Source organism: Corvus cornix, chromosome 15, assembly GCF_000738735.6.
Source record: "Corvus cornix cornix isolate S_Up_H32 chromosome 15, ASM73873v5, whole genome shotgun sequence".
NCBI classification, from domain to species: domain Eukaryota; kingdom Metazoa; phylum Chordata; class Aves; order Passeriformes; family Corvidae; genus Corvus; species Corvus cornix.
Window position 1 is genome coordinate 2,747,982 of NC_046345.1, and position 12,873 is coordinate 2,760,854.

The following is a 12,873-nucleotide window of genomic DNA, read 5'->3' on the forward strand; positions in this document are numbered from 1 at the left end:
CTGTCGAATAGACAGAACTCATTTTCCACAGAGGCAAATGCAGACACCAAATCAGAGATATTTGGCTTCTTTAATTTGTTCAGTAGGTGGAAGAGTCACATGCTCTCAGCCAGATAGAAGTAAGGAGGGGAAAGCACCTGACCCTTCTAATCCATCAGGTGTCAAATTAAGAAGCCCCAGGCCTGTCTGCTGCATCCAGGTTGGGAGTTATTTTATACTTTCACTTGCTCATGTAACTAAAGCAAAGGGAGTTAAATGTCCATCTTGCCCTCCTCTGGGAGGTTTTGCTGTGCTGCAGGTGGCTCCCAGAGCTCTGTCTCTGCTTAAAAATGTTCACAAAACCTTTGTACGGGAAGTTTCTGCCCCCAAGAAGCCTTGGGAGACCTCTCAGCCACCCTGGGGGATCAGTGCTCCCTGTGCTGCTCCTGATGGATTTTTCTGAGCCTGGGTTAGACAAACATCCAGTGGTGACAATTCCATGCCATTCCCAGCAGCCCACTGTGAATCACCTGGGTCTCATTTCTGAGCAGATCCTTCCCTGCCACTCAGCAACAAAAGGCTCTTCCCCTGGAAGAGGACAAGAGGCCCTAAGAACAGCCCAGAAATGGCTTATTGTACCATCCTCTCCTGTTCCCAGTGGGATCTGGGATGCTGCTGGTGGCAGAGAGGCCAAGGAGCTCTGGGTGTTTTCCCTGTGCACTTGGAAATATTGACAGAGCTCCTGCAGTGATTCGGTGTTGGGGCTTTCTGTGTCTGACACAGAGTCCTCCAGCCCCAGCGTGAGCCCTCACGAGCCGAGGTCCAGCTCTTCCAGCTGGAATCCTGGCAGGGCTGGCTTTGCATCCCTTCCCAAGGTGAGAGCTGCTTCTTACAGGACTCGTGCACCCAGCAGAGCCTGAGAGGTCAGAAAGGAGCTTTGGGCAATTTGGTGTGGGGAAATCAGGCGGCACCAGCCGCTACCCCAAGGCACAGAGATTCACGGTCTGGGCCACCTCCTCTCCCAGGGCTTCTGTGAACCCATCCCCAAAGCCCTCTGCTTCCACCAGCTCGGGTTTCCTGTTGCACATGGGGCAGAGCTGGTTCCGGATGGCCGATGATCTCATCCACACGATGAGATTCCAGCGCTCCCCGGAGGCGATGGGAAGGGCGCCGTGGATCTGCCCTCCTCGGTGCAGCAGCCCCCGGGCTGCCACGTGTTCCACCTCTATGTACTGCGGCACGGGGCTGGGATCCTGCAACAAAGGGAGGGGGATTCGGTGTCACACCACAAAGTCCCTCAAATAGTTGAAACTTGTCACCTCTTCCCCCACAGCGCCCAGGGAGCAACATGGAGAGGGCAAACTGCACCTCATTCCCAGTGCCAAGTTCAGAGGGAATTTAAAGAGATTCAATCAAAAAAACCCCATGTGTCACTGCTGTGTGGGAGCTTTCCCCCCTCTCTTGCCCTAAAAGCAGGTGCTAGAGATTTAGGTTTAAGTCATATCTGAAATAAATCTCTCTCAGCACCTCCCTGCTCCCAGCTTCAGAAGTGGAAAGAGGGGCTGGTTTGTTTCACTCCAGTTTCTACTACGAAGTTGCCTCTGTCCTCTCTTTGAAACCTGAATATTGAATATTGGAATATTGCAGCAGAAAAGGCTCCTGTACAACGAAGCCATGCAAAAAATGGGGAAGGGACAGAGCAGGTCTGACTGTCAGAAGTGAGTAATTGTTTTTTAGAACACGGTTGATGCCTGGAAACTGGGGGGCCGAGGAGGGAGGGGGAGTGGGCCGTGCTCAGTACCTGGTTGAAATCCCCAAAGTACAAGTTGCCTTCTGTGAACTCTTTTCCCAGGGAAACGTTCAAGGTGACTTCAGCATTGTCATAGTGAGAGCTCAGGTCCAGGTCCTCGTGCAAGGAGTACTTGACCACGAAAGCTTTGTGGCTGTCCAGGCAGGCCCCGCCCAGCTCCGGGTACAGCAGGGCAGTGATGGGCTGCAGGAAGCGCTCCCGCAGGGGCGTCAGGAAAGGCTCGTCCATCCCCAGCTCGTTCAGCAGAACCTGTGCCAAGGACAGGAGGGGGGAACAGCTGAGCAACCACAGCTGCTGCTCCTCAGAGCTGCTGCAGAGCTGCTGTCCTCCTCCAGCTCTGCTGCTGGCTCAGATCAAGGACTTTAGAGCAAAGGCTCCAGCTACAAGAAAAAGGAAGGAGGGTGAAGGTGGAAAGGGATGGGGGGAAACACAGAGTAATAAGATCAAAAGGTGAGTGTTCTTGAAAAACTGACTCCTTGATTTAAATTTGTATTGCTCAAGCACAAGGTGCTCTTTGAGATACCACCTCCCCTCCCCTGCACTCCCATTTTCTTTTGTCCCTGTAACATTCCCTCAACCCTGTCACTGCAAGGGGACATGGAACTCAGACTGCACCGTGTAAAATGAGAGGCACGTTGGAACTGGAGGGAGGGAGAAGTGAGGAGGTGAACGCAGTGAACACTCCCCCTCAAGAAGCACAAGAGACGAGTCCTACCCCATAGTTATTCATGGTGTTAGGCCTGCCTTTAGGCATATCCGACTGCTCAAAGTTCTCCAGCTCGTCCACAAAGGCTTGGCAGAACTCCTCTGTGAACACTGGGAGTCGATAGATCCTCTTATCTGTCAAGAAAAGGGAGACAGTGTTTGCTGGGGAAGATCCCAGGTGGGAGTTTTCCTGCCTGTCCAGCTGCAGTGTCAGTGTCCTGTGCTGGTGTCAGTGAGAGCACAGCATCCACAGGCCCCACTTTGTGCTCAGGCTGCTCAAAGGGCTGGAACCACTCCCCAGGATCAGCTCTGTATTTGTTGTTTTTTGTGCTGGTTCCTCATTTCCAGAGCAGGAGAAGGCTGGAACTGGTGGCCTGGACAAATCCAAGAGCTCTGCACACAGACATTGGTGTCTCTTTGCCTTGAGAAAAGGAGGCAACTCTGCCTCTTCCCCTCTACATCTTGTCAGCATTTCTGGAAGGGAGAGAGCTTCACAGCTGCCTCCAGGGAAGCATAAAACCCAGATCTCTTTTTCAAAGACTGAAATCTAGACTGAAGCTAATTCAGCCCAGACGAACCAACGGGGACTGCCTGCAATGGCAAAGCACTTGGGGAGGGAAACCAAGCTCCCTGGGCTAGCAGTGTTCCTTCAGCAGGCTCCCTGGTGAGGTGTGGGACAACCACAACCCCAGCTCTGCTGCAGCTGGAGCCTCTGGTGAGACATCAGCAGGCTGGGATGGGAAAGCAGCAAACAGCCTCTGATCCAGAGCAGAAGTGCTGCCTCTCCAGAGACCCTCCTCAGGCAGGGAGTAACATCCTGTTTGCCTCAGCTTGTGTCAGATCAGAGCTGCTCGAGACAGGGCTTGGGAACAGCTGTCACCAGGGAGATCTGTGTGACTGAGGTGTTGTTTTCTTTACCTGAGAAGGACTCGAGGTAGCACAGGAGGCCCTGGAGATCAGCACCCGGAGATGTGCAGAACCTCACAATTTCCAGAAACTCTGGGGCCAGGAAGGAATCCTGATGTCGAGGGAAGGATGGGAAAAACACACAGAAACACAATCAGCCTGCACAGCCCAAGAGGGAAATGGACTTCCAGGGAAATACACAGTCCCTAAGGAGCAAGGCTGAGTCACACTCGAGTGAATTCCACGGCAGGAAATGCAGAATGTCACTGGTGTTTTACCTGCTGGTGTAGGGAAGCTGCTGCTTGCTTTAGTTCATGGTTTTCTAGGAGTAACTGGCCAGATTTATCACAGGTGTGATAGGAAAGAGCCTTTCCTGGCTGTAACACCAGGAATCTTGCCTGGAGAACACGCTGTGCTGTTGTGTTTTTAAAGTTTAAAATCCAGTTTTCATATGCTACACATGGGTTTTAATTCAGTGCAGCTTTAGCACTGTGCAATGCCAAGGAGAGGGGGAAATGAACTGCAAAAATAAACTCTCAGGTAATTTTTTTTGGGTGCAAAAGAGATTCCAAACATTCTGTGTACCTGCAGAGTGTACACCTCTGGGTGCTTTGGTTTGTAGCACTTGGAGATGATGGCTCTTCGTTCCACTGACTGATGGATTAACTGTTTTCTTCTCTGCACTTCTGCCTCAATCTGCAAGTAAACAACAGAGCATATTGTCAGGAACCAAAAGGGCTGACTAAAACAGGAATCTGCTCATTGCTTTAAACCAGTTTGTTTTGTTCAGGGGCACCTCTGGGAGACAAAAGTGTTTGCTTTGTTTTTCTGTGGTCAGGACAAGTCCGGTAAATATCTGGAAAGGCAAGAGGAGTTGGAGATGTCCTCTTTACAGATGGCTTAAAAAGTAACTAAAGACTTTCTGTGGAAGTATCAAGTGGAGCTGTGAGGTTTCAGCCCTTTCAGGCATTCTGACACCTCCTGAATCTGGCTTTTGTTCTGACAGTAGAAGCATTGTCCAAAATGAAGACATTTGCTGGGAGGGAGACAAGTCCTGTCATGAAGGGATTACTGCTAAGCATGGTGGAGACAGGCTAAGCTGCCCTTTCAGAGCAAGCAGCTGTTTGAGCAGCTGATCCAGGCAGCTCTTCCCATTTAATTCCCCCTCACGAGATTAATTTATAACAGTCCTCACTGGAGAGTGAGTGAGCAGCCATTCCCTGGGACCAAGCAGGTCCTGTGTTCATTCCCTTTCCCTCACTATCAGGCCCTGAAGGTCTTGGGAACTGAGTAGACAAATCTTAACAGATTTCTCAGATTGTTTCTTCCCCTCTCTCCCAGCCCCAAGGTCCCTGGGCACCAGGTCACAGGGCAGGGAACTGCAACCCAGCACTGCCTAGAAAATCAAGCAGTGACAAATCCTTGGACTGGAATTGCTGCTGGACTGTGAGAGCTGTGACCTCCCACAGCCAGGGACAGCCACTGTCATCTGCCTCCTCCGAGCACTGAGGGACTGCTATGATTTCATATGGTTTTAAAGTCTACTTTATGATGTTTATATTGATACAGCAAACCTTGTATGCAGATCTGCAGAGAGCCCAGGTGATTAAAAAGTGATTAGGATCTAGATGATTATAAATTACAACCAAAGTTAGGGTCTTGAAATCCCAAGTGAAGCTGGTTTATAAATTCTGCATTACACTGCTTGTTGTGCTCCATTGATTCTGCCTGGGGAAATCCTGTGCTGTTCTACTCGTAAGTTCTGTGCTGTATGAATCATAATATCCAGTTAATAAAGCTTTAATTAACAGTACTATTTACTGCCATCATCATCCTGCTAAGAATTCCTAAAAGAACCTGTCTGTCCCCTTAGTGTCAGGTGACATTGGAGCTGGTTGTGTGACTGGTCCCTGTCCCTGGCCTGGAAAGAAGCAGGGATTTCTTGATGAATTGTGAACCTCTGTAGGATCCCCGGGTGATCCCATCTCCCTTTAAAAAGGATTGGCACAAGAAGGCACAAAGAAAGCCAAACCAGGGCACTGGGAGCCAGCAGAGGAAATCCAAGGAGGGAGCGGCTCAGAGGCCACTGGGATGAGGTGTTGGATGACGGCGTTTTCCTGCAGGGTGTTGGCTGTATAAACTCCTCGCTGCTGGGCGCCCGCGGGGAATTCTTCCCTCTGACTCTGCCCAGCACCGGGGTTGATCGGGACCCAGCGGTGCCGGGAGCTGTGCCCCGGTTCTGTGGGGCTTCAGCAAGTCCCAAACTCCCCTCGGGACTGACCCCCGGGGGGTGGAAATGCCACTGGTGGCGGATCCCTGAGGGGAGCCGGGGCTCCCCATCTCCTCCCCCCGGGACCAGAGCTGCCCCAGCCCTGAGGTCCCGGCTCAGGAAGGGCGTGGAGCTGCTGGAGCGAGTCCAAAGAGGGCACCAGGATGATCAGAGGGATGGAGCAGCCCTGCCGTGAGGAAAGGCTGGGAGAGTTGGGATTGTTCAGCCCGGAAAAGAGAAGGCTTTGGGGTGCCCTCAGTGTGGCGTTGAAGGGGCCGACAGGAAAGATGGGGAGAGATCCTTCACAAGGGATGGAGGGTCAGGGCAGGGGAATGGCTCCACACTGACAGAGGGCAGGGTTAGACGGGACATTGGGAAGAAATCCTTCTCTGTGAGGGTGCTGAGGCCCTGGCACAGGGTGCCCAGAGCAGCGGGACCCCTGGCAGTGCCCAAGGCCGGGCTGGAGCAGCCTGGCACAGTGGGAGCTGTCCCGGCCCATGGCAGGGGTGGCACTGGGTAAGTTTTAAGGTCCCTTCCAACCCAAGCCCTGGTGTGACGCTGTGAGCCGCGTCCCCGGTGGCTGTGCGGGGGTCCCGGCGCTCACCTCCCGCAGCACCTCCCGGAACTGCTCCTCGCTCCGGCAGCCGCGCTCCCGCAGCGCCTGCAACACACGGGCACGTCACCGCCACGGCCACCGGCGCGGCCCGCTTCCCCCGGCCCCGCCCGCCCCCGCGGTACCCGGCCGTGGTCCCGGCGGAGCTGCGGCCCGTCCCGGTACCGCACGTGGAGCCCGAACCGCCCCACGAAGATGTTGTCGGTGAAAAGCAGGCGCACCCCCGGAACGGCCGGCCCGCAGACATGTTCCCTGCCGGCGAACGCGCCTCGGTCCAGCCCTCAAAGAGCTCCGCTTCCGTCCGTTTGAGGGCGCATCGGCAAATTCCGAACCGGGGCAAAAACGGAAAGCGGCGGAATTTGACCGTTCTCCCCCGTTTTCCGGTTGTTTTTTGTAATTTCCGTGACGTCACCTCGGCCCGGTCCCGCGGCGAGGCCGCTGCCCTACAGCCCTCACGGCCGGGCCGGGTCTGCTCGGAGCGGCAGAGGCCGCCGAAGGTTATTTGCAGACGGTCCCTGAGCTCCCCCCCCGCCCCTCGCGGGGCGCGCGCGGGCGGCGGGGGCGCGCTCGAGGGACGCGCGCGGCGGGGTCAGCGCGGCCCCGGCCCGGCCCGGCCCGGCCCGGCCATGGACGCGGCGCTGCCCGAGGCCGAGCGGGAGGTGGTGGTGGCGGCCGAGCCGTGCGGCCACGGCAGCAAGTTCGAGGACATCTACCGGCTGCTGGCCGAGGGCTGCTTCCCGCCCAGCTTCTGCTCCATCAAGAGGAAGAACCTCAAGCGCTACGCCCAGAAGTTCGTCGTGGACGGTGGGGACCCGGGGGCACGGCGGCGGTGTCGGGCTGCCCTCGGCCGCGGCCTGCCCCGCTGGGCCCGGGGGCAGCCTGTGGGGGAAGCCGGCGGGTGCTGGCCCCGCAGACACGGGGGGATGTGCCGGAGTCTCGGTGTAGGGAGGGAATGTGGCTTCTCGGCAGCACCGCCGCCGCTCCCCGGCCAGCCCGGTGCCTTGGCATCACTTGAGGGGCACGGAGCGGGGATCGTGTCACCCCCGGGTAGCATCGGTGCTCCACGGCTGCCCTGTGGGGACCCCGCTGGCTTTGTTGTAGTGGAGGATTTCACGCAGTCCCGGGTGCAGAAGAGCTCGCTGGGTGTGTGTAGGGGTGATTCCAGTTTAGCAGCTCCTCCAGGCGCAGTAGGAGCTCCCAAGGCAGCAGCAGCTCCCGAGCTGTGTCTCAGCTGTGTTTCCCACTGTGGGAAGTGACCCTTTTTCGGGAGGCGAGCAGCTGTGAGAGGGTGGTGTTGGAGACAGACCTCTGGCATCCGCAGGCGGCTGCCTCTACTACGTGGGACCCAAGAAAGAGGAGAAGCGCGAGGTGATCGTGGATCCCGAGCGGAGGCGTCAGGTCTTCCTGGAAAGCCATTTCACCGAAATCGGGAACCACCTGGGCCAGAAGAAGACCGTGCACCGGATCCAGAGCCGGTACTACTGGCTGGGCATCGTGAAGGATGTTGTGGACTGGGTAAGTGGAGAGCAGTGACCGTATCGATGACACCGGTGCTGGCAGCAGTCCTGAGGCAGAAGCCAGAGGAGCCCTGGTGCAGGGATGATGTCATTCCCTGAGCCTGTGCTGAGAAACCACACATTGAGTTACTCTGCAGGTGAATCTTGGAATGTCCCGAGGCAGCTAGATAGATTGGATGTCTTTCCCTGAGTGTCAGGAAGCATCAGCTTCCTCGTGCAGGGCAATTTTAGCCAGGATGAGAATGTGGGATTGTTTCAGACAAGTTGCTGAGTCTTGCTTTGGGCAGTCTGGGTTCCTTCCAGAGCTGCCCAATTCCCTAAAACGTGGCAAGAAGAAGATCTCGGTGTCTCCTCGGCTGCTTTGCCTCGCCTGTTTCATTGCTGGCAGTTCCCTGCAGCAGGACTCTGCAGCAGTGTGGTTTAAGGAGTGTGCTTGCATTGCATGGTCTGAGCTCCTCCAGCGTCCTAGGGCTGAGGATTTCTCTAACCAGCGGTAGGAGGTTAAAATAGAATAAATATTTGCGTGGAAACAGGGTGAGAAATAGCTTAGCTGTAGGCCACGTTGAGAAAATTGGTTATTGTGTCAGAGAAAGCTGTTGGGTGAACCTTGTGGAAGGTGAGATGCGTCAGCCTGTTGTGCTTTGCCCTCTTTTTCGCTGCACCTCTTTCTTTTTATTGGGAGAAAGGAAACTGCTCAGCCCTGCTCTGTCTCCCCCCTCCACAGCCTGTGCAGTCTGAGTCTGACAGGATCCATCAGCGGCTTCCCGAGTCCTTTGATCCCTCTTTTCCCTCTCCAGATCAAGATGTGTGAAACGTGCCAGAACGCGGAGCACAACAAGAACGTGATGCGGAAAGCCAGGCCCGTCAGGGTGGAATCTCCCTGGGAAGTGCTGGGATTAGACATCCACGGTGAGCGAGTGTTTCAAGTGGCTCTCAGGGCTCCTCCCCGCCAGCCAGGAGCGTGGCAGACCTGCTGCCACACACGGAGGGAAAGCTGCCGATACCTCTGAGGAGGTGCCAAGGAGGCCCCAGCAGCCGCCCAGGGTGCAACCTGATCCCTGTGCTCGGCTCGGCTCCCTCTCCACACACAATGGGAGCTGTGGGCGTGCCTTCTTTCCCAGAACTGGAGCTCTAATGGGTGTATTTTTGCTGACAAAGGTCACCGAAAATGTTCTGGCCAAATGACATTGCAGAAGAGAGTCGTGGTCACTTCTGCAGCCGCTGGGGTTTTAACTTTACCCGTTTGGGGGATGTGACAGCATCGCATTGATTTTTTTTTTGATGGTGGTTTACGCAGGGCCTTTTCCAGAGACGAGCCAGAGCAACACACACGTCCTGCTCGTGACTGACTACTTCACCAAGTGGGTGGAGGCTGCTCCTCTGCAGAAGAAAGATCCCTTCTCCGTGGCTAAAGCCCTGGCTACCGTATTTTACAGGTGGGCTCCTCTGCTGTTGGTTATATCGTGCCTCTGCACTGCGATGGGGAGTGCTGGGGTGTGTTGCAAAAATACCCGGTTGTCCTCAAGATGTTTCCCTAGGAGAGCAGGAACTCTCCCTTCTACAGGAGAGACCATGCAGTGCCTCTCAGTTGCTCTTTACAAAGTCCTTGGGAAGAGCCTGTTATCCTCTTGTTACGGGGAGAAGAAAGGCAGAAATGGTTCTCTGCCCGAGGCCAGGGGAGCTGTGTCCCAGTTCTCTGTAGAAGCTTTAAAGCCATTCCCAGATTTCTCCTAGAAAGTGCTCATTTTGCATCCACACAGCGCTTGTCACCATGTGACATTGTCCTTGTGGAAAACATGTGGGGCCAGTAGAGATTTGAATTCAGAGCAAGAAGCTCCTCTCGTTTTCTCCTGCTGCCTTATAATTCAAAAGCAAATGGGCTTGGCTGGTTTGGAACAGAGGGACCAGCAGAGTGCTCTCTGCTCTTGGGGAGGTGAGGTCATGGCAGCCTCGTTAGCACCAGCTCCACTGGAGGGTCCTGTCCCTTCCTATTCTCTTTGCACCCATAAAGATGGAACTCCTCGGGCTCTGCCCCAGCTGGTGGAGTAAAACCAGATGTGTGTCCTCTTCTTGCCCAGGTTTGGTGCGTCCAAGAACATTTACACCAGTCAGAGCTGGGACTTCTGCGAGGAGGTAGGTCTGGTGGTTCAGGGGGAAGCAATGTGACCCTCAGCAGGTTTTTTGGGCAGCAGGTCCTGAAGGCAGAGTTGTGATGTGTTATGTAGTGGGGGCGAGGAGCTGATGCTGCCTTATTGCTGCCCCAGCCCTGTTGGGAGTGGGAGCTGATTTGCCAGTGCTTTCACCTTGGCAGGGATTTAAGGTTATGGATCAGCGGTGCAAGTCCTCTCTGCTCAGAAGGAAAGACCGTGTGCATGAAATCCCAGCCGACCTTGGGATTAACCCAGCTTCCCAGCGCTGTGGAAAGCTTCAAGCACGGGAGCAGTCATTGCAAAACATTTTCCCGGGCTCTAGCTTTTGTGGGGAGTGTTTGCTACTGCACAGCCTCTCCTGGCACAGTGGGGAGACAGCGCTGGCCCTGCCTTGGAGGCTGCTGTGGGGCTGACACGCCGTGATCTCCGTGTTCTCACAGGTCAGCCGGCACCTGTGCGAGCGCTGGAACATCTCCCAGCTCCTCACGCCCGCAGACCCCACAGACCCCGCCAGCCCCGGCGACCGCAGCGCCGAGGTGCTCAGGTCCTCCATCTGCAGCGTGGTGAACGAGAAGCCCAGCGAGTGGGACGCACACCTGGACCCCGTGCTCTTCGAGTTCCGCACCTCGGTCAACTCCGCCACCAAGTACAGCCCCTTCTTCCTCATGTTCAACAGATACGTGTGCCTGTCCTCTGAGGTAACTGCCCAGCCCAGGGGAGCCTTGCAGGAGCTTTGTTACTGCTGTGCTTGCAGAGTAACACCCCAATCTGTGCCTTGCAGGTGGATTTTGTCAAGGACTCTAAAGAGCAGGGGCCTGGCTCTGGTAAGGCAGACAGCCTCCCGCCGTTCACAGCCACGGTGCAGGAGCAGCAGAACGTGGTGAAGGAAATTGTGAGTCTTGTGGTGCCTTGAAATCATTTTGCAGCTAAGTCCAGGCCTGGCCTGAGAGGAGAGGTGGCAGGTGGCACCTCAGTGTGCGCCAAGGGCAGCAGGAGCAGAGCTGGACCCTCTGGGCCAGCACCACAGAGAAGCTGCTGGTGGTGCTGCTCAGAGGTGGGTGATGAAATACGAGGGACTGACTTGCCCCATCAGGCTAATGAGAGCTGTGTCCCAGCCTGCCCAGCTCCTGACTTGTAATCTTCATCCCAAATCAGCCAAGGGAGTCCCTCCTTAGGCAGGGACAAGAAGCCTTCAGGGAGATGCTGTGTAACTATAGAGGTTTAAAGTAATCCTGCCCCAAAATGGGAGGAGTTTGGGGCTACCATGAGGACTAGTGGCCCAGTGGGCAGGGATATGGGCTTGGGGAGCAAAGTCAGCATGCAGCTCCTGTCTCTGACATGCTGGGTGACCTTGGGCAGCTCATTTTGTCTCTCTGTTCCTTGGTTCCCTCACTTGTAAAACGACCTCAGTGTCCCCTGTGAAGTGCTTGGTGAGCTGTGTGCCAAAAAATCACAGACAAGGCTCAAGTGCTTTGTTTGCTCAGTCATTTCTTACACTCAGTCAGGGTTATGTGGTTCTCTCTGATCTCACCCAAACTGTGGTTGTTCTTGCCAGGGAATGACAGGAGGGATACGGGACAGGAGGGAGGAGGGCCTGGGAGCTGGATATGTAGGATCTGATCCCTTTGGAAGCTCAGGCTCACTAGCTCAGCTCCCCTTTTGTGAAATGGAGCTGCACATCGTGGCACAGGGCAGGGAGAGCTCTGTGCTGTCCCTAATGGAGCTTCGGATGTTGGGATCACTGACTCTCTCCTGCATCCAGGCAGGGTTTGGGGCTGTAATTAGCAGGAGGTGATAAAGCTTCCCTGGGTTCTGTGGCACTCCAGCCAAGATCCCCTTCTGCCCTCTACTGATGGAGAACTGACAGCTCTGAGTACGGCTGTGGAATTGCAGTTTCCTATTGTAAGGTCTCCTGCTGGTTTGGGGTGGTGAGAACAAGGCTGGGAAGCCCTTGCTTAGTCCCTCCCTTGCCCCGGGTGCATCCAGCTTTGACACTGCCAACTCTCAGTCACTCCCAGCATCTCTTGTGAGGAGAGACTGTGGGAGCTGGGCCTGCTCAGTTTGGAGGACACTGAGAGGGGATCTCATCAATCCATAGAAATATCTCCAAGAGGTGTCAGATGATTGTGCCAGACTCTTCTCGGTGGTGCCCAGTGACGGGATGAGGAGGAATGGCCATAAACTAAAACACCAGGAGTTCCACCTCAACATGAGGGAGAGCTTCTTTCCATGGAGGGTGACAGAGCACTGGAACTGCCCAGGGAGGTCATGGATTCTCCCTCTGTGGAGACATTCCAAACACACCTGGACACATTCCTGTGTCACCTGCTCCAGGTGACCCTGCCTGGACACAGGGTTGGACTGGATGATCTCCAGAGGTTCCCTTCCAACCTAAGGATTCTGGGATTCTGGGATTCACTGAGCTGGTGTCAGAGTTGAGCTGATTCCTGGGTGACACCTCAAAGCCCAACCCCTCAATCCTCCCGACAGGTGATCTCCAACATGACCACGGCCTGCAAGCGGGAGCGGAAGGGCGTGAAAAGGAAAAGTCAGGGCCTGCCCTCTCTGGCCTTCAAGGTGGAAGACAACGTGTTTGGGGGCAGCACTGCCAGCTCCCTGAAGAAGCTGAAGAAGGGCCAGTTTGTGTCGTTCCAGATCGAGACGGTGCTGCCCTCTGAGCAGAGCATGTCCGCCAGGAAGAAAACCAGTTAACCCTGGGGCTTTCCAGGGGTCCTGCGGCACCGGGGACAGCACGGACTGTCCCCGAGGTGTGTGGCCCGGCTGCGTGGGAGTGCAGGGTGCAGATGTGCCTGCTCTCTTCTGGGAGAAAGGAAGGGGAAGGTTCAAACAAGGGGGTCTGTTCAGTCCCTTCCTGGTCCGGGTTTGCCCTTGGATCATCCCTCAGACCGAGGGAGGTGGCACCA

At 55.4% G+C, this 12,873-nt stretch overlaps 1 protein-coding gene across 1 annotated transcript; it reads right to left on the minus strand.

Annotated features, from left to right (window-relative positions):
• Nucleotides 1-51: 51 nt before the first annotated feature.
• Nucleotides 52-6,811, minus strand: OGFOD2 (2-oxoglutarate and iron dependent oxygenase domain containing 2). The gene is given in 8 exon segments (XM_039561362.1): nt 52-1,232; nt 1,781-2,038; nt 2,505-2,629; nt 3,413-3,512; nt 3,986-4,096; nt 6,274-6,330; nt 6,408-6,490; nt 6,493-6,811. Coding segments are annotated over 8 exon segments (1,047 nt in total). The 5' UTR covers nt 6,530-6,811; the 3' UTR covers nt 52-956.
• Nucleotides 6,812-12,873: the final 6,062 nt, after the last annotated feature.